Here is a 27,162-nt window from a genome sequence, read left to right as displayed (position 1 = left end):
TTATTTTCCAAAAGCGTTGTTTTTATTTATATAGAGTCCTAACCACTTCAGTGGCAGGAGGAGTGGGAGAGGTTCCTTTTTCAATCCAGGGACCTCCATAATGTTGGTTTGTTGTTACCAAACACACAGGTAAGTGGCATCACGGATCTGGTAAACTAACGACAATGTTTAGTCTCTCTCTGCTAGAGCAACAAGGTGAGCATCAATCTCTGCTTCTGTAAGAATCCTAGAAGGCAAAAGGGGGAAAAAACCAACCATTTAAAAAAAAATTTCAAACACACATAAAAGTAGGATAGTATAATCAACTCCCATATATCTATTGACCTACTTCAACAATTATCAATTTATAAACCAATCTACACACACTTATCCTCCCTCAGATTTTGAAAGAATTCCCAGATAATATATCACCTTCACCTATACACAAAAATGTTTACTTATTTGACATCAGATTTAGAATTGTATCTTGAAAACAAAATTCTTTAGTTGCAGCTAAGATAGAAAATATTTCAATTGAATAATATAAAGCTAAACTATAAAGCATTCTATTTAGCTTCTATGTCAAAAGGCATTTATTTTCATTTTTAAATTTTTTTTTGAGACAGAGTCTTGCTCTGTCACGCATGCTAGAGTGCAGTGGCGTGATCTCGGCTCACCGCAAGCTCCGCCTCCCAGGTTCAGGTGATTCTTCTGCCTCAGCCTCCCAAGCAGCTGGGACTACAGGCACGTGCCACCATGCCCAACTAATTTTTGTATTTTTAGTAGAGACGGGGTTTCATCATATTGGCCAGGCTGGTCTGGAACTCCTGACCTCGTGATCCACCTGCCTCGACCTCCCAAAGTGCTGGGATTACAGGCGTGAGCCACTGTGCCCGGCCGTCAAAATACATTTATATGTAGTATAACTCAAATTTATGTCAGCTCAAAGATAAAAATTCGTGAAGAAATTTTAAGCATATTAAAGTGTTCAGATTCAGTGAAAATAAAGTTGTAATTCTATGAATAGTCTACCAGCCAGAGAATGTTCCATGTTGAACACATATTTTCTTTCTTTTTTTTTTTGAGATGGAGTCTGACCCTGTTGCCCAGGCTGGAGTACAGTGGCATAATCTTGGCTCACTGCAACCTCCACCTCCCGGGGTCAATCAATTCTCCTGCCTCAGCCTCCAAACTAGCGGGGATTACAGGCGTCCACCACCACACCCGGCTAATTTTTGTATTTTTAGTAGAGACGGGGTTTCACCATGTTAGCCAGGCTGGTCTCAAACTCCTGACCTCAAGTGATCTGCCCACGATGGCCTCCCAAAGTGCTGGGATTATAGGCGTGAGCCACCATGTGCGGCCCTGAACATGTATTTTCTAAATGATGTTTGCCTCGAAAGGAATCAATTGTTTGGCAACCTTGTTAATGTGACCTATTACTACTAGACTTCTAACAAGTACAATTTGTCAAAAGAACATTTTTTAGTGCAACTGAAGGCAATATTAAGCAGTTTAAATAGTTGTTGATGCTTATGCTATGTATTGTAATTATTTACATATATTTACTATCACAGAACTTATAAATGATACAAAGTTTTTTGAAGACAAGGTTTTTGGTTCCTTACCAATTTTAAAAATAACAGATACAAATACAATTTTAAAGGTGGCAGGAAGGTCTCCAAACAGAAAAGAAAACAAGAACTAATTGTAGGTTTCTTAGAGAGATTTTAAAATTATTATTGCTGAAATTTTTACTGCTTTAAAAAAAAAAAAAAAAGGCACCTTTTTTGAAAGCAACTTGATCTCCACCCCCACACCTCACCCCTACCCCAATCCAAGTTATAAGACTTCTTCCTATAGGGAAAAAAAGCTAAGACAGATTCGGTTCTGGTGTTGTTGTTGCTATTGTTTTTTTTTTTTTTTTAAACAGATGGGGTCTCACTATGTTAACCAAGCTAGAGTAGAGTGGCTATTCACAGGCACTATCATTGTGCACTACAGCTTTCAACTCCAAAGCTCAAGCCATCCTCTTGCCTCAGCCTCCTGAGGAGCTGAGACTACAGATGCATGCTACATCACCCAGCTCCTGTCTTTTTTTTTTTTTTTTAAAGTCCTATGAATTCTTCTAAATCTGTCATGTTTATATGACTTATCTGTGGGCAACCAAAAGAACAAATTAGGAAAAAATAAATAAATAAATAAATAAAACGAAAAACCTCTTCAAGGTCTAGTTAAGCTTAGTTTACCACTCCCATACCCACACCACAACCCTGATCATGTGTCTTTATGGTTGTGATCTAACAGTAGATACACCTCATAGTTAAAATGCCTCCCAGTAGTTCCTTGCATCTGTGGATTTAACTGTAGTATTTTCATTAGTTAAATATAACACATCCTGGTCCATGGTATATAAACTGACTTACAGGTTGCTGGGAGGATTAAATGAACTGACTATGTGAAGCACTCAGTATGGATTTGAATCATGGAAGTTAGAAGGCTGATGTGTGGGAGTTAGTCACTTAGTGAGTAAGAACACTCACACCCATATCCAGCATCTGCAAGTCAAATAGCTGTATTCAAAATGTGGGCTTTCCAAAGATCTCCAGATAAGGGTCTGACATATATCAGTAGCTCATATTGCTCCTAAAAGTTCTACTTAAACAACCACTAAATAACCAAAGTTCTATCTGAAAAACTTGCAAACTACTACTTTGGGAATTGAATTTGTATTGGCCTTAAACTAAAAAAAAGAAAACACAATGCTAACTTTTTTCCTTACATAAGGAAGGTAGGAAGGTAACTTTATGTTATCTCTGGTGTCAAGATATAAAACCACTATGAAATAAGGAGAAAAGCTTTCATATCTGACTCTTAAAGAGAGTACAGTAAGTTTTAAAACAGATCTCAGGTGCTAGGGGAAAAAAAAAACAAAACTATAATGGCAGTTACAGAAAAAAGATTTCCCCCACAAGTTATAGGACACATGAACTCACATGCCTCCACCTTTCTAGTCTGCATTTGGCCCACAATATCACTCACCTGAATTTAGGATTTTCAACTGTCACTACTCCAACTTCTATTTCTGAAGGTTTGAAATCAATTGATAGAACAGTAGACAGGCATGTAATTGCAGTCTGAAAAAGAGTATGTAATGTTAAAATATAGTATTTTTTAGAGATTCCAAGGTTTTCTCATTCCTAGTTTATTCAAATCAGGAGTCAATCAGGAGCTCCGTGTTTTAATGAGGTAGTTCAATGTTACTCACAGACTGCTTAACTCTAATGCATGGCCACCCAATGATGAGAAACTTGTTTCTACCAAGTCAAATAATAAAGGGGTCCATTAATTAATTAAATAGGATGATTTATACAAAACAGTTTATTGCCTTCATGACCCAGGCACTACGCTTCACTTAGCACTTGGGGTGAAATGGGAAAAGGATAAAGATGAATTATACTCCCTGTACCTTCAAGGAATTTACAGTAAAAACAATTTAAGAATGTTTTAAGTGTTTTTTGTTGTTGATATATTTTTTTTTTTTCTTTGAGACAGAGTCTCACTCTGTCGCCCAGTCTGGAGTGCAGTGGCGCCAGCTTGGCTTGCTGCAACCTCAGGCTTGTGGGTTTAAGCAATTCTCCTGCCTCAGTCTCCTGAGTAGCTGGAATTACAGGCGCCTGCCACCATGCCCGGCTAATTTTTCTATTTTTAGTAGAGACGGAGTTTTACCATGTGGGCCAGGGTGGTCTCGAACTCCTGACCTCAGGTGATCTGTCTGCCTCCCAGAGTACTGGGATTACAGGTGTGAGCCACCATGCTTGGCCTTCAGTGTTTTTCTACCTGATGTGGTTATTTATATAATTAATTAAGAATTGCAATTTTAAAAACCTTCAAGAAACATTTAGACAGGGCCCAGTACTTCCTGAACATGAACTAGCTTTTTATCTCCTTTAAGCATACTTCGAAACCAAACATAAAAGCCTTAGATGGTAATTTTTATTTGGTCATTTCTCAGAAGCATGTTGTTAGTGTGTTCAGAATGGTTTTAATTCCAGACTTAAACACTCCAAATCTACTAAAATTTTTGTTTTTAATTTCTTGGCAGTAAATAGGACTGGCCTCAAACACCTGGACTCAAGCAATCCTCCAGCTTCAGCATCCCAAGTAGCTGGGACTACAGGTGTGTGCCACCATGCCCAGCTAGTTCCTATTTTTATTTATATTTTCCTATTATATGTGTCTTGTTGAAAGTCACCTCAAATACATTATGAAATAATGAATTGAGTGAATAAAAGTAACCCAAATTTTTCTATGTCAGCTGTATGATATCAATTTCATTATTAAGTTGACAAACTTGAATCCTAGGATGTAATTCAGGAATAGCTTTTTATAGAAATTATACAAAGATCCTCACTGTTCTATGTAACATAAAAAAAGTCAGCTCCTTTTGGTTGACTTACTTCCACTGTCTGTTCAAATGTCCAGTCAAATTTCTTCTTCACTTTTTTTTCAAGGAAGCTGGTTGACTCAGTTTGTTTAACTCCTGCTGCAGTGGCTTTAAACCCACAGTAGTAACCTGCAGGATCACACTTATATACCTGAGGGCCTTGCTCTTCATCTATACCAATTAAAATCATACCTAAAAAGAGAAAAGACCCTAGTTAAATATGTTTTAGTTTTATACAATGACATCTCCTCTTTCTTGGTGGTGTCACATAGCTGCTGCTAATCATTACTTTAGCCATCAATTTTAGGATATGTATTTTCCTTTAAGAAAACTGATAAACAAAATACAGGTTATCACCACAGGTAAACTAGGTAACAGATAAATTCCCATTTCACAAAAGGATTTATCACAGATTTAAAAAAAGTTTGAATAATTACAAATATAATTTAAAAATAGTTTTTCCAATCCTTGCTGTTATCCAAGCATGGTTATTTGAACCCTAACCCTTCAAGATGTTGCCTGGTCAAATAAATCTCAAAAACATTTTTTTTTTTTTTTTTTTTTCTTAAGAGACAAGGTCTCTCTGTTGCCCGGGCTGGTCTCGAACTCCTGGGTTCAAGTGATCCTCCTACCTCAGCCTCCCAAAGTGCTGGGATTACAAGTGTGCACCACGGTGCCGGGCCCAAAAACACTTTTGTATACCTTTTCTGGAAACAGATAATAAATAATAGCATATTAAATGCTCTGAAATATTTTGTTGCAGACTGACCTATTTAACTTTAACTCAGTAGTTCTTCAGTGTGTTTGACCAAGAAATACCCTTTATTTTTATTTTTTTTAAGAAATACCTATTAAGGTTCCAGGGAACAGTGTATGGGACACACTTTGGCAATGCTGGTGCAAACTAAAATACACTTACGGGTTACCTGCTCACTTTTACACTGCTCATCTTCATTAATGTTGGTATATACTCCTCTAGTAAGTCACACAAACCAAGCTCTAAATTCTATACAGGTAATTTTGTTACTACAATTCTAATGTCACCACATTATAGGCATACAATTAAAATAAACACCATCATTAAATTTCTTTCTACTCAGTAGAACAGGTAACAAAGTTCTTAAGGTTTAACTGTTTTCTTATATTTGATATATACAAAATATAAGGGCAACACAAAAAGGTACCCACTTACTGCTTGGGGAAACAACAAATACTTCTTTCCTTCAAGGTCTTGCAAGATGAATAGGATTTAAGTAAATTTTTGTTTTTGTTTTTGTTTTGAGATGGAGTCTCGCTCTGTCACTCAGGCTGGAGTGCAGTGGCGCAATCTCGGCTCACTGCAAGCTCCACCTCCTGGGTTCACACCATTCTCCTGCCTCAGCCTCCTGAGTAGCTGGGACTACAGGCACCCGCCACCACGCCCAGCTAATTTTTTGTATTTTTAGTACAGATGGGGTTTCACCATGTTAGCCAGGATGGTCTCGATCTCCTGTCCTCGTGATCCGCCTGCCTTGGCCTCCCAAAGGGCTGGGATTACAGACGTGAGCCACCACGCCCGGCTGGATTTAAGTAATTTTTAAGTGAGAAGCCAAGAGGGTCAGATGCTAAACACAAATCATTACACTGACTGCTTTAATGCTCATAAATGAATGACACAATGTCAGAAACAAACATGCATTGAATTCTTCAGGCTAATTTATTACATTACATCTAAAAATCAGTAAATCTCATCCCTCTCCCAATACAATTTTACTTGTTTTCAAAAATAGAAATTTATTCTAAAAATGTGAATCACAGACCTGTGTGTGACCCTAATTCTTTAGGGTGGTCAAAAGAAACAGCTACATTGTTAAGATGCCTGATGGAGGTATTTCTATGGAATTAGTAATCTAGAATTGCAGTAGAATCTCATTACAACATCCTAATAAAATTAGGACTTGCATCTTTCAAATCACATACTCCAAATGGAACTATTTTGATAAAAAGTCTAAGAGCATCTAAAGCTTAAAGATACTGCCTGACATACTGTTGTGAAACCTATCCTTTAGTTCTGATTTGTTAAAAAGATTTTCCCACTCTATTTTCCAAACCACATGTTCAGAACTCAAGTGTTATTTAAATAACTCTGTATACATGTTCTATAAAAAGTTACAATTCATCAATTATTTGGGAGACTTCTTAGCATACTTACAACAACCAAGAGGCCTCATTTCAGCATTCTGTGTGTAGACCTGAGAAATATCGGCAATTCTTTTACACAGCATGTCCACAGGAATCTCATAGCCATACTTGTATTTCCAGTTAGCTGCCTCATAGCGTGCCCTCTGTACCTGGGATCTGCTGTCAGCTTATAGCATAAAAAACAAAGGTTTATCTGGTTAGAAGGAAAGAACAAACCTGAAAGCCAGGCAATTTAGCCAGGCAATTTTCCCACCATACAGATATACACGAGTTAAAGAGAAAGAGTCCACTATGGCTTTTTGTCCCCCAATGAATACTAAATAATTCATCAACAAGTATACAAAAAAAATTTTAAAACATGAAGCTCTCTACACAGTACTGCCCTTTTATACTGAGCCTTTCATTAGCAGTCAAAATAGTTTCTACAAGTATCCAGCAAGAATAAGCATTAAAGAGGCAGGGCATGGTGACTCAACACTTTGGGAGGCCAAGACAGGCAGGATCATTTGAGGCCAGGAGTTCAAGACCAGCCTGGCCAACATGGCGAAATCCTGTCTCTACTAAAAATACAAAAATTAGCTGGGCGTGGTGGTGCATACCTGTAGTCCCAGCTACCCGGGAGGTTGAGGCATGAGAATTGCTTGAACCCAGGAGGAAGAGGCAGCCTGGGTGACAAAGTGAGACTGTCTCCAAAAACAAACAAACAAACAAAAAAAAGCATTAAGGAGAATAATCTTTCTTAATCTTTGTTTTTAGGCTTGAATTAGTAAATTAGTTTTTCATTTATTTTTTAGAGATGGGGTCTTGGACTGGCACCCAGTGAGCCATCATAGCTCACTGTAGCCTCCTACCTCAGCCTCCTGAGTAGCTAGGACTACAGGGATGTGCCACCATACCAGCTAATTTTTCTTTTTTCTTCTTCAGATGGAGTCTTGCTCTGTTGCCCAGGCTGCAGTACAGTGTCATGATCTTGGCTCACTGCAACCTCTACCTTCAAGCAATTCTCTTGCCTCAGCCTCCCGAGTAGTTATGATTACAGGCACCTGCCACCATAGCTGGTTAAGTGTTTTGGTATTTTTATTTTTACTTTTTGAGACAGAGTCTCACTCTGTTGCCCAGGCTGGAGTGCAGTGGTACAATGTCAGCTCACTGCAACCTCTGCCTCCCGAGTTCAAGCAATTCTCCTGCCTCACCCTCCGGAATAGCTGGGATTACAGGTGTGCACCACCATGCCCAGCTAATTTTTGTATTTTTAGTAGAGATGGAGTTTCACCATGTTGGCCAGGCTAGTCTCAAACTCCTGACCTCAAATGATCCGCCTGCCTCGGCCTCCCAAAGTGCTGGGATTACAGGTGTGAGCCACCACGCCTGGCCTTTTCCTGTATTTTTAGTAGAGACGGAGTTTCACCATGTTGGCCAGGCTGATCTCGAATTCCTGACCTCAAGTGATTCACCTGCCTCAGCCTCCCAAAGTGCTGGGACACAAGTGTGAGCCACTGTGCCCAGCCCCCAGCTAATTTCTACATTTGTTATAGAGATGGAGTCTCACCATGTTGCCCAGGCTGGTTTTGAACTCCTGGTCTTAAACAATCCTCTCACCTTGGCCTCCCAAAGTGCTGGGATTACAGCTGTCGGCCACTGTGCCCAATCTAAAATAATTTTCATAATAATTCTCACTCACTTCTAACCGGTGCCATTATAACCAGGTTTGAGATATACTAACGTAGGTCCCCTTAAACTACTAACAATAGCTGAAATAAGATAAAATCATCTATGAAAGGGGTCTCACCAGTTTCTCTGACAGTAGCATAAACATTTAATTATACTATATGTATAATTTCAAAAAAGCTCTCAATACTCTTAAAATATTGATACTAGTCTTGAAGACTGCAAATCCACTCATGGCACCTGAAAATCAGGCAATCAGATAAGTTTAAAATTAATACAAAACTCAAAATAGTTTGAAGAAAATAACAAAAGGCTTGTATATCTACACATGTCTAGCTAATTACCTGTCATTCCGGTCATCACACAACCAATGTTTTCAGTTATCTTGAATAAGTGAGTCACTGTGCTGGAATCCAATAATTTGTCCTAATAAGCAAAATAAACAAAGATAATTTTTAAAAACATGTACAGGTTTCTGTGTAGTTATAAAAAAAAATTATGTTTTTATTTTTAATTTGCCCTGTTTCTTGGAGAAAACAATACTATGGAACCATAAAAATAAGCTGTATAATAAATGTCTTCTGACCATTTTATAGTTAAAATCTGTTTTAAAAAAAGGGTTTCGAGGGGCTCTATTTTCCTTTTTTAGATGATACTTTTCCTGTGGACAAACAATAGCTTAATAAAAATTTGTCTCAAGGTCCCCAAAGACAAAAGACTTAAATCCCATTATGCTTACAATCACACCACGAAGTTTAATATGCTAATTCTGTCCACACAGCTGAACTATATATAGACGTTCAATAGACACTTCTTGGATGACAGGAAAGCAGAGTCAAAGCAAGAATCATGTTAATATTTGTTTTTTTTTTCATGTTAATATTTGTATATAAAAATACACTTTTCTACAAACCCATGAAAAATTCTTTTTGTTTTTTTGAGATGGAGTTGCGCTCTTGTTGCCCAGGCTGGAGTACGATGGTGTGATCTCGGCTCACCGTAACCTCCAACTCCCGGGTTCAAACGATTCTCCTGCCTCAGCCTCCCAAGTAGCTGGGATTACAGGCATGTGCCACCACGCCTGCCTAATTTTGTATTTTTAGCAGAGATGGGTTTTCTCCATGCTGGTCAGGCTGGTCTTGAACTCCCGACTTCAGGTGATCTGCCCACCTCAGCCTCCCAAAGTGCTGGGATTACAGGCATGAGCCACTGCACCTGGCCAAAAAATTCTTGTATCCTATAATTAACTATTTGGGCAGTATTACTTACAGGTACTTTCTTCTGTGTGACAATTACTGCACAGTCTTTCCCTCTGACAGCTACTGATGTAAGGCCACCCTGGTTAATAGCCTTAAAAGCATATTCTGGAAAACAGAACAGTTTTTTTTAAGTTGGAATAAATTATTGTAGATTCTTGCAATGAAATAATAGTCATTAAAAAGAATGACAAAGAGCTACATAAACATGAAAGGCTCATATAGGATTCTAAGATGTGCAAAATGAAAATAATAATAATGACCATAAGTCACAGTTAAACCAACTCCATTTCTTCCATTTTCATTTTACTGAAATTATTTTCATTAGGCTGATGCATCCAATTTCTAATAAAGTTTTTTTTTTTTCTGAAACAGAGTCTTGCTCTGTCACCCAGGCTGGAGTGCAGTGGTGCGATCTCGGCTCACTGCAACCTCACTGCCAGGTTAATGCTAGTCTCCTACCTCAGTCTCCCAAGTAGCTGGGATTACAGGTGCGTGCCACCACACCTGGCTAATTTTTGTATTTAGTAGAAACGGGATTTCGCCATGTTGGCCAGGCTAGTCTTGAATTCCTGACCTCAGGTGATCCGCCTGCCTTGGCCTCCCAAAGTGCAGGGATTACAGGTGTGAGCCACTATTCCCCGCCCCAATCATACTGCATACTGATCATAAAGATCATACTGCATCTTTATCAATGATGTTTTGTCATTTCAAAAGTTTTTTTTGTGGCCATTATTTCTAAATCTGGTTTTCCCAGGTCAAATTTAGCTGTTCTAAATTTTTTCCAGACTTAATACTTCTGTGAACTTTTGGCCAGTAACTAATTTGACCACATGCAGTTTTAATTGCTGTTTGATTATTCTGCATTGCTTTTTGTCTATCAAGTTGAATATTTCTGGATCATGCTTTTGCAATTTTCATGTTACCTACAACATATGACTATCTTTTTTTTTTTTTTTTTTGAGATGGAGTCTCACTGTCACCCAGGCTGGAGTGCAGTGGCATGATCTCAGCTTACTACAACCTCCGCCTCCCGGGTTCAAGCGATTCTCCTGCCTCAGCCTCCCGAGTAGCTGGGATTACAGGTGTGCACCACCATGCCTAGCTAGTTTTTGTATTTTCAGTAGAGATAGCGTTTCACCATGTTGGCTAGGCTGGTCTCAAACTCCCGACCTCAGGTGATCCGCCTGCCTCAGCCTCCTAAAGTGCTGGGATTACAGGTGTGAGCCACTGTACCCAGCCCAAATTTTTCTTTTTAAAAAAATTTTTAGTAGACATGAGGTCTCACTATGTTGCCCAGGCTGGTCTTGAACTCCTGAGCTCAAGTGATCCTCCCATATCAGCATTCCAAAGTGCTGAGATTACAGGCGTGAGCCACCAGGCCACTCTCTGCAATATTTAAATTTAATAATAGACACATATTTTGGTGGGTTTTGAGATAGGGTCTTGCTGTTGCCTAGGCTGGAGCACCAGGGCATGATCATAGCTCACTGCAGCCTCGACCTCCTGGGCCCAAGCGATCCTTCAGCCTCAGCCTCCTGTGTAGCTGGGACCACAGGTGTATACCACCACATCCAGCTAATTTTCAGATTTTTTCTGTAGAGATGGAGTCTTCCCATGCTGCCCAGGCTGGTCTCAAACTCCTGGACTCAAGTGATTCTCCCACCTCAGACTCCCAAAGTGATGGGATTATAGGGATGAGCCACTATGCCTGGCCTGTTCAGTTTTAGTTAAAAATAGATATGGGGTCTTGCTATGTCTCCCAGGCTGGTCTCAAACTCCTGGACTCAAGCGATTCTCCCACCTCAGACTCCCAAAGTGATAGGATTACAGGGATGAGCCACTATGCCTGGCCTGTTTATTTTTAGTTAAAAATAGATATGGGGTCTTGCTATGTCGCCCAGGCTGGTCTCAAACTCTTTGGCTCAAGTGATCCTCCCACCTTAGGATTACAGGCATGAGTCACTGTGCCTGGCCTGGGCACATATTTTGTAATCAGGGAAAAGCAACAAAAATCAATACATGCTCATGGTAGAAAATATGAAAACACAGAAGATAACTTTTAGATAATTATTCATAATCTCAATCATTATTTACATTTTGACATGTAACAGATTATTTCAAAATTCTGTCTTCGAGTGTTACTCTGGGCACTGAGTCTGAGCCCTGGCCTCATGTGTTCAAAAATTCATAGGTGATGAGGACCAGCTGAGAAAGCTACTGCCTATCACGCTAAAGAATCTCCTTTAGGCCGGGCGCGGTGGCTCAAGCCTGTAATCCCAGCACTTTGGGAGGCCGAGACGGGCGGATCACGAGGTCAGGAGATCGAGACCATCCTGGCTAACACGGTGAAACCCCGTCTCTACTAAGAAATACAAAAAATAGCCGGGCGAGGTGGCAGCGCCTGTAGTCCCAGCTACTCGGGAGGCTGAGGCCGGAGAATGGCGTGAACCCGGGAGGCGGAGCTTGCAGTGAGCTGAGATCCGGCCACTGCACTCCAGCCTGGGCTACAGAGCGAGACTCCGTCTCAAAAAAAAAAAAAAAAAAAAGAATCTCCTTTAATAGAAACTGTAATAAATCATCAAATATTTCTAAATGGCTAAATTTTTTTTTTTTTTTTTTTTTTTTTTTTTTTTTTTTTTGAGACAGAGTCTCGCTGTGTCTCCCAGGCTGGAGTGCAGTGGCGTGATCTCGGCTCACTGCAAGCTCCGCCTCCCGGGTTCACGCCATTCTCCCGCCTCAGCCTCCCAAGTAGCTGAGACTACAGGCGCCCGCCACCACGCCCGGCTAGTTTTTTGTATTTTTAGTAGAGACGGGGTTTCACCATGTTAGCCAGGATAGTCTCGATCTCCTGACCTCGTGATCCACCCGCCTCGGCCTCCCAAAGTGCTGGGATTACAGGCTTGAGCCACCGCGCCCGGCCTAAATGGCTAAATATTTAAGAGAGGACAAAAGAATAGAGCAAAAATGATTACAGAAAAATCGCCTTAAGGAAATCCTTGGTTGGGTGCAGTGGCTCATGCCTGTAATCCTAGCAATTTGGGAAGCCAAGGAGGGAAGACCGCTTGAGCCCAGGAGTCTGAGGCCAGCCTGGGCAACATGGCAAGAGCCTGTTTCTACAAAAAAATGTTAGCCGGGCATGGTGGTGTGCCTGTGGTCCCAGTTCCTTGGGAGGCTGAGGCAGGAGGATCACTTGAGCCCAGGAGATGGAGGCTGCAGTGAGCTGTGCTCGCACCACTGCACTCCAGCCTGGGCAACAGAGCAAGACCTTGTTTCAGGAAAAAAAAAAAAAAAAAAAAAGAAAAGGAATCTTCAAATATGGCTTGGATTTAACTGGTTTTATCATTATCATCATTATGGAGCAAGAGACAGCATCTTGCTCTGTCACCCAGGCTGAGTGCAATGGCACAATCATAGCTCACCGCAGCCTCAAACTTCTGATTCAGACCCTCCCACTTTAGTCTCCTGAGCAGCTGGGACTACAGGTGGGTATCACCATGCCTAACTAATTTAAAAAAAATTTTTAAGGATGAGGTCTCACTACATTGCCCAGGCTGGTCTCAAACTCTTGGCCTCAAATGAGCCTCCTGCCTTGGCTTCTGGAGTAGCTGGGATTACAGCAGGTATAAGCCACAACCCCAATTTAATTGGTTAATTATAATAGCAAAATTTTACCATCCCGTTACACTACAAATGCCTTTTTTTTTTTTTTTTTGAGATGGAGTCTTACTCTGTCGCCCAGGCTGGAGTACAGAGATGCGATCTTGGCTTACTGCAACCTCTGCCTCCTGGGTTGGAGCAATTCTCCTGCCTCAGCCTCCCAAGTAGCTGGGATTACAGGTGTGCACCACCATGCCCGGCTAATTTTTGTATTTTTAGAGATGGGGTTTCGCCATGCCGGCCAGGCTGGTCTTGAACTCCTTGCCTCAGGTGATCCACCCACCTCGGCCTCCCAGATGCTGGGATTACAGGTGTGAGCCACTGCGTTCAGCCTACGCTACAAATAACTTCTAAAAAAAAGCTGGTGCCTCCCTATCTGTGGGGATTGGTTCTAGGACCTCCCATGGATACCAAAATCCACAGAAACTCAAGTCTCTGATATAAAATGGCACAGTATTTGCACATCGCCTATGTATATCCTCCTGTATACTTGAAGTTATCCCTAACTTGGCCAGGCATGGTGGCTGACACCTGTAATCCCAGCACTTAGGGAGGCAGAGAGAGGCAGATCACCTGAAGTCAGGTGTTCAATACCAACCTGGCCCAAATGGTGAAACCCTGTCTCTATTAAAAACACAAAAATTTGCCGGGCATGGTGGCAGATGCCTGTAATCCCAGCTACTCAGGATGCTGAGGCAGGAAAATGGCTTGAACCTGGGAGGTGGAGGTTGCAGTGAGCTGAGATTACACCACTACACTCCAGCCTGGGTGACAGAGCGAGACTCCGTCTAAAAAAAAAGAAAGAAATTATCTCTAGCTTACACTACACAAGCTAATACAATGAATGAGACTCCATCTAAAAAAAAAAAAAAAAGAAATTATCTCTAGCTTACACTACACTAGCTAATACAATGTAAATGCTAAATAGTTGTTATACTACATTGTTTAGCGAATAGTGACAAGAAAAAAATCTGTACGTGTTCAGTACAGGAGCAATTTTTTCCCTTAATATTTATGATCAGCTGGTTGAATCCATGGATGAGGAACCCATAAATATGGAGGGCTAGCTGTACAACTTTCACACTGCTTCTTGGTTCTGATCCTGATATGGCTAATAAAGCTTGTATCAGATCAGCCCTCCACAAATAAAAACTAACTCTAAACAAAACAACAACTACCTAAAGACACCACAAAGTCAGATTCTAGAGGGGAAGTCAACAGTTGGGAGAAAGAAATGGCATGAGTTGAGCTTCCCATTTTTGGGGCTCATAATCTGAGAGCCGTAAAGGCTGAACTCCCACAGAAAACTCAGTCTTTTTGGCCTGAAGAACTAGAGAACAGTTGGGGGTAACAATAGCTGCTAGAAAACGAGGGAGAGAAAAGAGAGCGCTAGGGAGTAAGAGTCCCAACTTCTATATATAAACACTGCCCAAATCTCTGGCAGATTCCATAACAACACACACAAGGCAGACTCCAAGCGGCCCAATTAAGGATAAAAGAAACAGAGTGAGATTTAAGATGCCACCCAAGAGACAGACTTTGTAGCTTGAGAATAACCAAATTAACTGCCTACTAGAACAAAATAAGTCAATACTCTTTGGAGAAATATAACCGAATCCAGAGTCTTCACAAAATAACATTCATAAATGTCCAGGATACAATTCAGAACTCTCAACACACCAAAAAACAAACCAAGTCAAACTAAAAAACCAAAACCAAAACCAAACAACAAAACCCAGGAAAATTGTGTTTAATTCTCAAAAAGAACAATCCTGAGATGACCCAGATGTTGCTGTATTAGCAAAGATTTAAAAACAGTTATTATAACTATGCTCAATGACATGATGGAAAATGTTCTCAAAATGAAAAATGACAGGAAATCTCAGCAAAGAAAAAATGAAAGAAGCAAAAGGAAATTGTAGAACTGAAAAATATAATACATAAAATTTAAAAATTCACCAAATGGACATAACTGTAGAATGGAGGTGAGAAAGGAAAGAGTGAGTGAATATGAAAATGCATCAAATTATCCAATCTTAAAAAGGCAGAAAAAATAGTTGAAAAAACACAATGAATCTGTGGGTCTACATCAAAATGTGTAAGATATGTATAACTGGAGTCCTATATGGAGAGCAAAGAATGAGGAAACAAAATCTGGAGAAATAATAGCTAAACATGTTCAAAATATGGCAAAAGACAAAAAAAACTTCAGATTAAAGAACCTCAGAAAACTCCAAGCAGAACGAAAACAAAGAAATCACATATAGATTCATTATGGTCCAATGTCTGAAAACCAAAAATAGAAAAAATTTTGAAAACAGAGAAAAACAAATTACACACAAGAGAACAATATATAAATGTCTGCTGATTTAATCTGAAGATAGTGGAATAACATTCTTAAAGGGTGAAAAGAAAAACCTGCCAATTCAGAATACACACAACAAAAATATCCTTCAAGAATGAAGGTAAAATAAAGACACTTTCAGATGGGCATAAGAAACACTAAAGACAATTCTTCAAGCTGAAGAAAAATGATATTAGATAAAAATTCTGATCTTAAAAAATGAGCAACAACAAAAATGGTAAATATCTGAGCAAACACAAAGAATTATTTTATTCCCTTCCTTAAAAATACATGACTGTTTAAAGGAAAAGTTGTAACACTTGTGGAGTTTCTAAAATATGTAGATGTATTACTTTATAGAAGGGAAAGGCAGTAAACAACATTTCAAGCTTTGCACTTTTTTTTTTTTTTTTGAGATGGAGTTTCACTCTTGTTGCCCAGGCTGGAGTGCAATGGCATGATCTCGGCTCACTGCAACCTCTGCATCCTGGGTTCAATCAATTCTCCTGCCTCAATCTCCTGAGTAGTTCGGATTACAGGTGCCGCCACCACACCCAGCGAATTTTTGTATTTTTAGTAGAGATGGGGTTTCACTATACTGGCCAGGTTGGTCTCGAACTCCTGACCTGAGATGATCTGCCCGCCTCAGCCTCCCAAAGTTCTGGCATTACAAGCGTGAGCCACCACGCACGGCCAAGCTTTCTACATTTTCAGTGAAGTGATAAATATTAACTCTTAAGAAGACTAAGAGATATATATAATCCTTAGAGCAATCACTAAAAAAAAAAAAAAAAAAGCAAAGTAGTAACCAAAAAATTAATAGATTAAAATGAAATTCTAAAAACTACTCAATCCAACAGAAGGTAGGAAAGGAGGTACAAAAGAACAAACAAGCAAACAAAACAGAAAAGCAAATAATAAAACAGTAAACTTAACTCTAACCATATCAACAACTGCATTAAATGTTAAAGGACTACATATTCCAATTAAAGGCATAAATTGTTAGAATGGATAAAAAAGCAAGACCTGCCAGGCATGGTGGCTCACGCCTGTAATCCCAGCACTTTGGGAGGCTGAGGCTGGTGGGTCACCTCAGGAGGTGTTCGAGACCATCCTAGACAACATGGTGAAACCCTGCCTCTACTAAAAATACAAAAATTAGCCGGTTATGATGGCACACGCTTATAATCTCAGCTACTTGGGAGGCTAAGGCAGGAGAACTGCTTGAACCTGAGAGGCGGAGGTTGCAGTGAGCTAGGATCGGGCCACTGCACTCCAGCCTGGGTGACAGAGCGAGACTCTGTCTCAAGATTAAAAAAAAAAAAAAAAAAAAAAAAAGGCAAGACCCAACTATATGCTGTCTATCAGAAACATGGTGATAAATGGATGAAACAGCAGCATACCACGTAAACAGTTAAGCATAAGGAAGCTGAAGTGGCTATATTAATATCAGACAAAGTAGACTTCAAGACAAAATATTATCAGAGATAAAGACAGACATTTCATAATGGTAAAAGGATCAATTCATAAAAAAGACATAAATATATATGCACCTTATAAGAGAGCTTCAAAACTGACAAACTTACAGGGAGAAATGGCCAGTCCCACATGGTTGAAGATTTTAACACTGCCACTCAGCAAATGTTAGAAATGGAAAGAGAAAAAAAAAGAACGGAACCACATTAGGAACCACCTTGACCTAGTTATGTGTAGAATACTACTGGCAACAAATGAAAAACATAAAGAAACTATGACATAATAAATGTGTGTTGTTTAAACGCCACTAAATTTGTAGTGATTCTGGCTGTGTGTGGTGGCTCCTGCTTGTAATCCCAGCACTTTAGGAGGCTGAATGAGGAGGATCACCTGAGCCCAGAAGTTTGAGACCAGCCTGGACGACATGGCCAGAAATCAAGCAAGAGTAACAGACAACAAGAGAAAAACCAGCTAAGTCAAAAACTGGTTCTTTGAGTCAATAAAATCGTTAACCCTCTGGTAGACTGGTAAATGCATCCCCAAAAGGTATCTATGTCCTAGTCCCTGGAAACTGTGAATGTTAACTTATATGGCAAAAGCAGGCAGAGGGTCTTAATAGAGGTGATTAAGTTTTTCCTAGGGAAAAAAAAAATTATTAGTAACACTTGATCCTCAATCCCACATAGCAACTGGCCACAGAGAAAAAAAAATCACCTAAGCTGAGCAGGTGTTTTGTGGTTTTCCATGGGTCCCACCATTTCCTGTTATCTTTCACCCAGCCTGTTTCACTCACTGGCATTACTTATCTGGTCTGTGTAAGCATTTGTGTCCGTCATCCCTGAACTAAATAAATGAATACATGCTTATTGCTTAAATAATGCAAAAAGGTAAAAGCCACAAAAGAGTATCTTCCCTACCACATAAACTTTTGTCCCACAAAATAAAAAACACTTTACATATAAAAAATGCTTCTCAACAGAGAATGCACTTGCGAATTTACCAGGATTCATTAAGGGGGCCCTTGTTCTTTATATAGACCAGTGCTGTCCAACAGAAATTTCTGTGATGCTGGCAATGTTCTATATTTGCAATGTCCAATATGATAGTCATTAGTCATATGTGGCTGTTGAGCACATAAAATGTGGCCAGTGTAACTGACCAACTGGATTTTAAAGTGTTTTTTTTTTTTTTTGAGATGGAGTCTCATTCTGTCACCCAGGCTAGTGTGCAGTGGAGCGATCTTGGCTCACTGCAACCTCTGCCTCCCAGGTTCAAGTGATTCTCCTGCCTCAGCCTCCCGAGTAGCTGGGACTATAGGCACATACCACCATACCCAGCTAATTTTTCTGTATTTTTAGTAGAGACGGGGTTTCACCATGTTGGCCAGGCTGGTCTCAAACTCCTGACCTCAAGTGATCTGTCTGCCTTGGCCTCCCAAAGTGCTGGGACTATAGATGTGAACCACCACGCCCGGCCAAAGTTAAAGTTCTTTGTTAGGAATATCATTTCTACTATTCCTCTCCTTCTCTGAACTTCCCTTCTCAATCTTCTTCACCGCTTTCATCTCTTCAGCCAGCTCCTGAAATACTGGTATTTCCCAGAATTCTATTATTTTCTCCATCCCTGGAGAAAAAAAGCCTGCTTCTTTTCTTACAGTCCTTATTTCATAATATTATTACTAACCACTCAGTTTTTTAAGCTACAAACCTGGGTTATCACTCTTGACTCTAACCTCCTGCCTTTTCCCAAGAAACATCCACTCTTATACCTATGATTTGCTTTAATATACTCTAGAAGAGAGGGGAAAGTGTGTGGGAAAGGGAGGAAGCAAGAATGACAAAATACTGACATCAGATGAAGCTGTGTGATGGGTACATGAAGGTCACTATACTAGCCTATCTACATTTGTCTAAAGTTTTCTATAATAAAAATTTGAAAAATAAGCTCAAGAGACCCCTCCATCCTTTCTCTCTTATTACCTTAATTCACTCATTAGGGTTTATATGAATTACTGATACTGAGCAAACCTCTTCTAACTGTTCTTCCTGCCATCAGTCCCCTTTTTATTTTCTTTTCTGAGACAAGGTTGTCCAGGCTGGAGTGCAGTGGTGTGATCGTAGCTCATTGCAACCTGAAACTTTCGGCTCAAGCAATCCTCCTACCTCAGCCTCCAGAGTATGTGGGACAACAGGTGTGTACTACCACACCTGGCTAATTTCATTTTATATATTCTGCAGAGACAACGTCTTGTTATTTTGTGCAGGCTAGTCTCAAACTCCTGGCCTCAAGCAATCCTCCTGCTTTAGCCTCCCAAAGTGTTGGGATTCCAGGTGTGAACCATCAGTCCCCTTCCTAATCCCATTTCTACACTCAACTTTTCTATTATGTTACTTAATTACCCTGCCATTCTTAAAGCCACCCCCCCCCCCAGCTCTGTCCAAAACACATGGAACAAAGTCCAAACTCTAGCATGGTACTCAAGCCCCTTCAAAATATTGCTATAATTACTCTTCCAGTTGTTACTGTCTGTACTCCATCCACACTGACTGATCTATGCACTGGTCCCCCAAATTTCTTTATTTAATCTTCATCTGGGCCAATTCATCTCTGAGAAGCTTTTCCCGGCTCTCCTAGGCAGTCAGTCACTTCCTATAGCACCCTTTTTGTACTATTTAGTACTCATCAAGTTGCGCCGTAATTTCAATAAAGGCTTGTATAAATGAATCCCCATTTTAACACTACTGCCATTAAATGTTTTAAAATAATTTCCAGAAAAATGGAAACTGCCAGAACAAAGAATCTAGAGACAACACCTAGAGTATCTTTTAAAGAAACACTAGCAGGGTAAAAAGTAGTATCACAGCTTAGAGCAGATACAGACAACCTATGGTACATGAAGGCCAATTAGGAAACAAGAGGCCGGGCGCGGTGGCTCATGCCTGTAATCCCTGCACTTTGGGACTTTGGGAGGCTGAGGTGGGTGGATCACTTGAGGTCAGGAGTTCAAGACCAGCCTAGCCAACATAGTGAAACCCTGTCTCTACTAAAAATATAAAAATTAGCCAGGCGTGGTGGCAGGTGCCTGTAATCCCAGCTACTAGCGGGGCTGAGGCAGGAGAATTGCTTGAAACCAGGAGGCAGAGGTTGCGGTGAGCCGACTGCGCTACTACACTCCAGTCTGGGCGACAGAGTGAGACTCCATCTCAAAAAAAAAAAAAAAAAAAAAAAAAAAAGGAGGCTGGGCACTGTGGCTCACACCTGTAATCCCAGCACTTTGGGAAGTGGAGGCAGGAGAATCAGTTGAGCCCAGGAGTTCAAGCCAGCCTGGGCAAACACCAAGATGTCATCTCTACTAAAAATAAAAATAAAAAGTTATCTGAGCATGCTGGTATACACCTGTACTCCCAGCTACTTGAGAAGCTGAGGCAGGAGAATTTCTTGAGCGCACGAGTTTGAGGCTACAGTGAGCTACGATCACACCACTGCACTCCAGCCTGGGCCATAGAGTGAGACCCTGTCTCAAAAAATAAATAGCTGGATGCAGTGACTCACACCTATAATCCCAGTACTTCACGAGGCCAAGGCAGGTGGATCACTTGAGGCCAGGAGTTTGAGACCAGCCTGGCCAACATGGTGAAACTCTGTCTCTACTAAAAACACAAAAATTAGCCAGGCATGGTGGTGCATGCCTGTAATCCCAGCTACTTGGGAGACTGAGGCAGGATAATTGAGTTAACTAGGGAGTTGGAAGTTACAGTGATCCAAGATCGTACCACTGCACTCCAGCCTGGGCAACAGAGTGAAACTCTGTCTCCAAAATAATAATAATAATAATAATAATAAAGAAATAAAGATAAAAATAATAGCTTATGAGGCAGCATTTTAAAAGGGTATTTTTTAAAGTCAGGATTCAAATGTTGGCAACAGTACTTAAACACTATTTACATCACCAAATATTTTGGTTTGGGCTAAAATTTTGGAAACTTACAAAACTCCAAAACTGAATAAAATATTCTTGAATGTCCAAGATTATGCAAGAAAATAATAAATGATAGTCCATTTTCATTTTCCTTTTTTTTTTCCTTTTTTCTTTTTTTGAGATGGAGTCTTACTTTGTTGCCCAGGCTAGAGTGCAGTGGTGTGATCTCAGCTCACTACAACCTCCGCCTCCCGGGCTCAAGCAATTCCCCTGTCTCAGCCTCCCTAATAGCTGGGTCTACAGGCGCCTGCCACCACACCCAGCTAATTTTTGTATTTTTAGTAGAGACAGGGTTTCACCATGTTGGCCAGGCTGGTCTCGAACTCCTGACCTCAGGAGATCCACCCACCTCGGCCTCCCAAAGTGCTGGGATTACAGGTGTGAGCCACCACGCCCGGCCCCATTTTCCATTTTTTAAATGGGAAAAATTATAATGCATTACACTCGACTCCAAGCCCCCAATTTTCTAAATCTTAAATACATAGTAAAATACCTAAGTATTAGATTGAACCACACAAAACTGCCATTTTTACAGGTTAAAAAAAAGTCAAAGAGTTTTTTTTTTGTAGTTCTACAAAACAACCATGCAGTTTCACGGTTCAACCCAACAACAAACCATTAGGTTAAGAAGTAAATTGCTTCCTTGCTCAAACAAAATGGTATAAACAGTTAGAAATGTCACTTCCACAGTAATATCTTATTTGCTTTGTTTCCTTCCCTACAATTTTCCCCAACACTTCCCCAATTTTTCTCGGATTCATTTGTATACTAGAAAAATACAGTGGCTAAACATAAAAGGCACGGTGGCAAAATGTTCAGGACAAGCACACAATGCAAGACAATGGCTCATAGTGTGCACAGCTCAGGCTGTGAGAACAGCAGAGATATATTCCCTTTATGTCACTCATCAGGCTTTGCAAAGCATTTACAGGTGATTCTGAGGTCCTACCAATTATTAGAAATGTAACTTAAGACTTTTCCCACCCATAATTTTGTTTAGAATGCTGTAGAGTTTCAGGATGTAAATATGATTTTCTTCCATATAAACATGGGCTTGAAAAATAAAAGCGAATTGAGAGATACACATTCTATGAGTTTAGTTATTAAAAAACAAGGGATGTTCTACTGGGGCAAGGAAAGTATATTCATGTTCAATTTCAATGCTGTGTGGCAAAAAAAAACTTTTGTTATTAAGATTTTTTTGAAGCTGCTAATTTGCTTTTCCCTAAACTTTTAGGCTACATAATTGAGATGTGTGGTTCACTATAAAGTGCCTCTTAACCTTTTACTCTTTAGAACAGGGATTCCTCAATGGGGTGGGGTCATTAGAAATCTTGGCACTGGGGGAGGGGGAATATGAGGTTTGAAAATACAGCAGTATTCGATCCCATCACCTTTTTTGTGTAGTTATATACATATTTATGTATATATGCACATGTATGTATGTATGTGTATGCATGCACACACATGCAATGAATTTCAAATCAGATTCAAGGAGGGCATGAGAAGCCTGGGTTGAGAAATACTGCTTTGAAATAAGAATATTTTTTCAATTGCAAAAGAGGCAAATGGTAAGTACTTCTCAGTCATTTGTGAAATTTCTGACTCCATTTACATCAGCCATTTGTTTCTTCTTGACAGCATCCCCTACAGAAAACACTAATTGAAGGTGGGGCATGGTGGCTCACACTTCTAATCCCAGAACTTTGGGAGGCCGAGGTGGGCGGATCACAAGGTCAGGAGTTCAAGACCAACCTGGCCAACATGGTGAAACCCTGCCTCTACTAAAAATACATGGTGGCATGGTGGCAGGCACCTGTAATTCCAGCTATTCAGGAGGCTGAAGCAGGAGAATCATTTGAACCCGGAAGGCGGAGGCTGCAGTGAGCTGAGATCACGCCACTGCACTCTAGCCTGGGCGACAGAGCGAGACTGTCTCAAAAACAAACAAAAAAACCCAGAAAACACTAATTGAGTGCTTACTATATATATACACCAGGCAATGTTTTAAGAGCTTTTAAATTTATTGACTAATTAAATCCTTAAAGCCCTATAAGGTTGGTGGTTATTATCTTTACAGATAAAAAGTTCTTAGAGCTGCTATGCAGCAAGGACTTGAACTCAAGAATTCTGGCTTCAATACACAATGACACTTCTATATTTTATTTTCAGTATGTCTCCACCAGTCCATTTCTTTCTAGTTCCCTATCAGCATGCTCCCTTCTTTGTAGCAACCAGGCAATGCTCACAAACACCTGGCAAGCAAATCCAAATGACTACTCCTCTTCTTTGCCAGACCTATCCAGCAAAGGATCAGCAAACAGAAGAGAAGGGCCTAAAAGTAGCCAGGCTGAATTTGGCCAACTAGGGCCTGAGTCCCATTCCCCCCAACACACCTCCTCCCTCTAGTAACTTGGGCAATTCCCAAAAGTAGATTACAAAGCTAGGTGTTCTACAATTTTTAACATATGAATACATGCACAAACATACAACTTGCATATGTACATTAAGAGAAATATTTCAGGCTGGGAGCAGTGGCTCATGCCTGTAACCTCAGCACTTCAGGAGGCCGAGGTGGGCGGATCACCTGAAGTCAGGAGTTCAAGACCAGCCAGACCAACATGGTGAAACCCCATCTCTACTAAAACTGCAAAATTAGCCAGGCATGGTGGCGCATGTCTGTAATCCCAGCTACTTGGGAGGCTGAGGCAGGAGAATCGCTTGAACCCAGGAGGCAAAGGATGCAGTGAGCTGAGATCGTGCCATTGCACTCCCGCCTGGGCAATAAGAGTGCAACTCCATCTCAAAAGAAAAAAAGAAAAAGAAAAAGTCTTTCTCTCCACTCCCTGGGAGCAAACACTGCCAATAATGTTATTAACAATTATAAATTATGTTTATAATTATGATTGGCATTATAACCTTTTTTTTTTTTAGACAGAGTGTGGCTCTGTCACCTAGCCAGGAGGTGCAGTGTCACGGTCTTGGCTCACTGTAACCTCCGCCTCCTAGGTTCAAGCGATTCTTGCGCCTCAGCTTCCTGAGGAACTAGGACTACAGGTACGCCAGCACGCGCAGCTAATTTTTTTTTTTTTTTTTTTTGAGGCGGAGTCTCACTCTCTCACCCAGATTGGAGTGCAACGGCACGATGTTGGCTCACTGCAACCTCTGCCTCTCGGGTTCAAGGGATTCTCCCGCATCAGCCTCCCGAGTAGCTGGGATTATAGGCACCTGCCATCATGCCCTGCTAATTTTTGTATTTTTAGTAGAGACGGGTTTTCACCACATTGGCCAGGCTGTTCTCAAACTCCTGACCTCAGGTGATCCGCCCACCTCAGCCTCCCAAAGTGTTAGGATTACAGGCGTGAGCCACCGCGCCCGGCGCTAATTTTTTGTATTTTTAGTAGAGACAGAGTTTCACCATGTTGGTCAGGCTGGTCTTCAACTCCTAACCTCAGCCCACCTCGGTCTCCCAAAGTGCTGGGATTATAGGCTTGAGGCACCGCACCTGGCCAAGCATTATAACTTTAAATGTATACCTCTATTTTTTGATATATCAACTTCAGACATTTATCTTTTGAGTCCCAAGTATGGAAGATAAGGAGCATACTTACCATTCATTAATCTCCCCTCACCATCATCCCATTTTAAAAATATTATTTTCCTACTGTCAATGTTAACAACTTGCATTCTGTAATCCTTCCATGCTTTGTCTTTGGAGGATTCTAAAGTTTATAAACAGACAGTATTGAGAATATTATGATTATGTATATATTTTACTGGAGAACTAAGCATGGAGGGACCCATAAAAAGGGAAATATTCCATACAGATGTGCCAATCTAATAGGCCGAAAAACAAAGTGGGCCAAAGAATCAAACAAGCATCTAATAACATTCACTGAGCAATGCAGCAGGCACACGTTAAGCACTCTACATACATTGCCTTATTTAATCCTCAAAACCACCATTTAAGGAAGAATGATTATGAGCACAACTTTGGAAAGAGAAACTAAGGCTAAGGTTACATGCCTGGCAAGTGCCTGTATCAGCTAGCATGGAGCAGGGCAGAGATTTGAATCCAGGCATGACTCCAGGGCCTGAACTCTTCACCACTAAACTGCTTGTTCATACTAGTCTTTCACTTTCTTTTTCCTAACAATGTCTAATTAATGCCCTGAATAGCAGAGGGAGTATGTTATTCACAGAGATTAAAATAATTCTGTCTAGGCCGGTGCTAGACCGGGTGCTCATGCCTGTAATCCCAGCTCTTTGGGAGGCTGAGGTGGGTAGATCACCTGAGGTCGGGAGTTCGAGATCAACATGGAGAAGCCTTGTCTCTACTAAAAATACAAAATTAGCCAGGCGTCGTGGCTCATGCCTGTAATCCCAGTACTTAAGAGGTTGAGGCAGGAGAATTGCTTGAACCCGGGCGGCGGGGGTTGCAGTGAGCCGAGATTGCGCCATTACACTCCAGCCTAGGCAACAAGAGTGAAGAAGTTCCGTCTCAAAGTCTCAAAAAAAAAAAAAAAAAAAAAAAAAATTCTGTCTAGATAATGAACTTGTTTTCAGATAGATGTTCTCTTCCAAATCTTTTAAAACTATCACAATGACACTGTGTACAGCCTTTCTACTCACCAAATCTGGGAAGCATTAACGATTATGCTTTATGGCTGGATTTCACAATACAGTATACAGAAATAAAGTATAGGTCTCGGAGTGACTTTTCCTGTTCACACATTAAAAATCACGAATAGAACACTGAAAGCAGTAGTCTGATATATGAAAATTATTTAAAACTCAGGAATTTAACACAATAAGCGAAAATTCCTTGAGGATACAGTTATCTCTTTGTTCTATCCTTAATCATGTTTTTCAATTGGGGATAAATTAAAAGGGCTATTGAATTATCCAACATGATGATGTTTCTTGCTACATTATATACACTATGCAGTAATACACTGAGCAGTTTCATTCCCAGTTATCTTTATTTCTAAAATTTACAGATGAAGAGAACATCATTTACAGACCAATTCGCTCCTTATGATTCCAAGCACAGATGATTATTTTACTGTGCAAGGCACGGAGCCACTAAACTCATTCAAAAATAAAACTATCACGGACCAGATGTAAATCAAGCTCTACTGACACTCAATTCTCTATGGCAGGAGGTCAAGTGTCTGGCTTATAATCATAACCTAAACCTTGACACCATTTCAACGCAACAAAATACATTCCTATTCCGAGTAACTGATAGTTTCTTTCCACTACAGGTGTTCTTCAGTAAACTAGTACACAGAACCTCATCTACAACTCAGAACCGGCATTTAAATTACTGGAGCATTCAAACAGATGTGGGTAAAAAGGGGATGCCAATTTCAAGACCAGCTCTAGAATCGAGAGTCACTCATTCTATCAGTTTCCCAAAGATGTCTTGAACTCTGTAGATATTTGTAAATTGGCACTTCTAATTTTTGTTATCCGTTTGTTAACGTATCTGACACTCTAAGCTGTGAGCTTCAGTATGGAAGAGGGGTAACATTCATCTTTGTATCTCCTAGGACTAGCAGTGTCTGGTACACAGCAGGCTCCGAATGCCTGTGTGGAATAAACCACAGGAAGTCCACGCTGCAAACAAAGGAAAACGGAGAGGAGGCATTTTAATTGAGACGTTAAGAAATAAATTACCCTTTAGAAACAGGCCTTGTGCCTCGCCAGCACAGAGTGCAATAAGTGAAGGGGCCTCAGGAAGCCGGAGTAAGGCATTACAGCCCTACCTTCCTTAACTCTCCATTGGGTCTAGACAGTGTGGCCTCTCGCCCTGCAGAGAGCCAGGCCTTCAGGCCCCCGATCCCTGCGTCCAGACGCGTGTGCAAATACCACAGAGCTCAATCCAGCCTCAGCCGTTCTCCCTTCCCAGCTCCGGCTCAGCTCCGGCCCCAGACTAAACTCGGGCCGCGTCTGCTCGCTCCAGGCCGTACTATGACAGGGCAATTCAGGTGGACCACAGGCGAACCTGGTTCACTCACCTACTTGGTAGAGCCGACCCTCGGGTGAAAAAATAGTAATGTGGCGGTCAAAACCGGCGCTGGAACCACGGGACATCTTGGTAGAAGCACTACTTCAAACACAATCCCTGGGTCCCGTAGCTCCCGCACCAGGCGTACAAGCACCTCCC

At 40.8% G+C, this 27,162-nt stretch overlaps 1 protein-coding gene across 3 annotated transcripts; it reads right to left on the bottom strand.

Moving 5' to 3' along the window:
- On the bottom strand, positions 1–27,162 carry PSMA6 (proteasome 20S subunit alpha 6). 3 transcript variants are annotated; one of them, XM_045397534.1, is made up of 7 exons: positions 27,014–27,162; positions 9,545–9,639; positions 8,620–8,701; positions 6,618–6,773; positions 4,440–4,618; positions 3,022–3,116; positions 1–226 (listed from the first exon to the last, which is right to left on the bottom strand). In XM_045397534.1, the coding sequence occupies exons 1-7, from the start codon at positions 27,087–27,089 to the stop codon at positions 169–171; spliced, it is 741 nt and encodes a 246-aa protein (XP_045253469.1). In that variant the 5' UTR covers positions 27,090–27,162; the 3' UTR covers positions 1–168. The 3 variants fall into 3 exon arrangements, with proteins under 3 accessions (XP_045253469.1, XP_065403568.1, XP_045253470.1); XM_065547496.1 differs by lacking the exon at positions 27,014–27,162 and adding an exon at positions 17,122–17,193; XM_045397535.1 differs by lacking the exon at positions 9,545–9,639.

The sequence above is a fragment of the Macaca fascicularis genome, chromosome 7, assembly GCF_037993035.2.
Source record: "Macaca fascicularis isolate 582-1 chromosome 7, T2T-MFA8v1.1".
Taxonomy (NCBI): domain Eukaryota; kingdom Metazoa; phylum Chordata; class Mammalia; order Primates; family Cercopithecidae; genus Macaca; species Macaca fascicularis.
Note: the sequence above shows the minus strand (reverse complement) of the source record. Positions and strands in the feature narration are given on the sequence as shown.

Coding starts and splice junctions, on each gene's coding strand:
- PSMA6 (XM_045397534.1), bottom strand. CDS start 27,089: ATGTCCCGTGGTTCCAGCGCCGGTTTTGACCGCCACATTACTATTTTT. Junction 8,702..9,544: donor TCACACAGAAGAAAGTACCT/GTAAGTAATACT, acceptor TTTGCTTATTAG/GACAAATTATTGGATTCCAG. Junction 3,117..4,439: donor CATTTGAACAGACAGTGGAA/GTAAGTCAACCA, acceptor ACTCTTTTTCAG/ACTGCAATTACATGCCTGTC.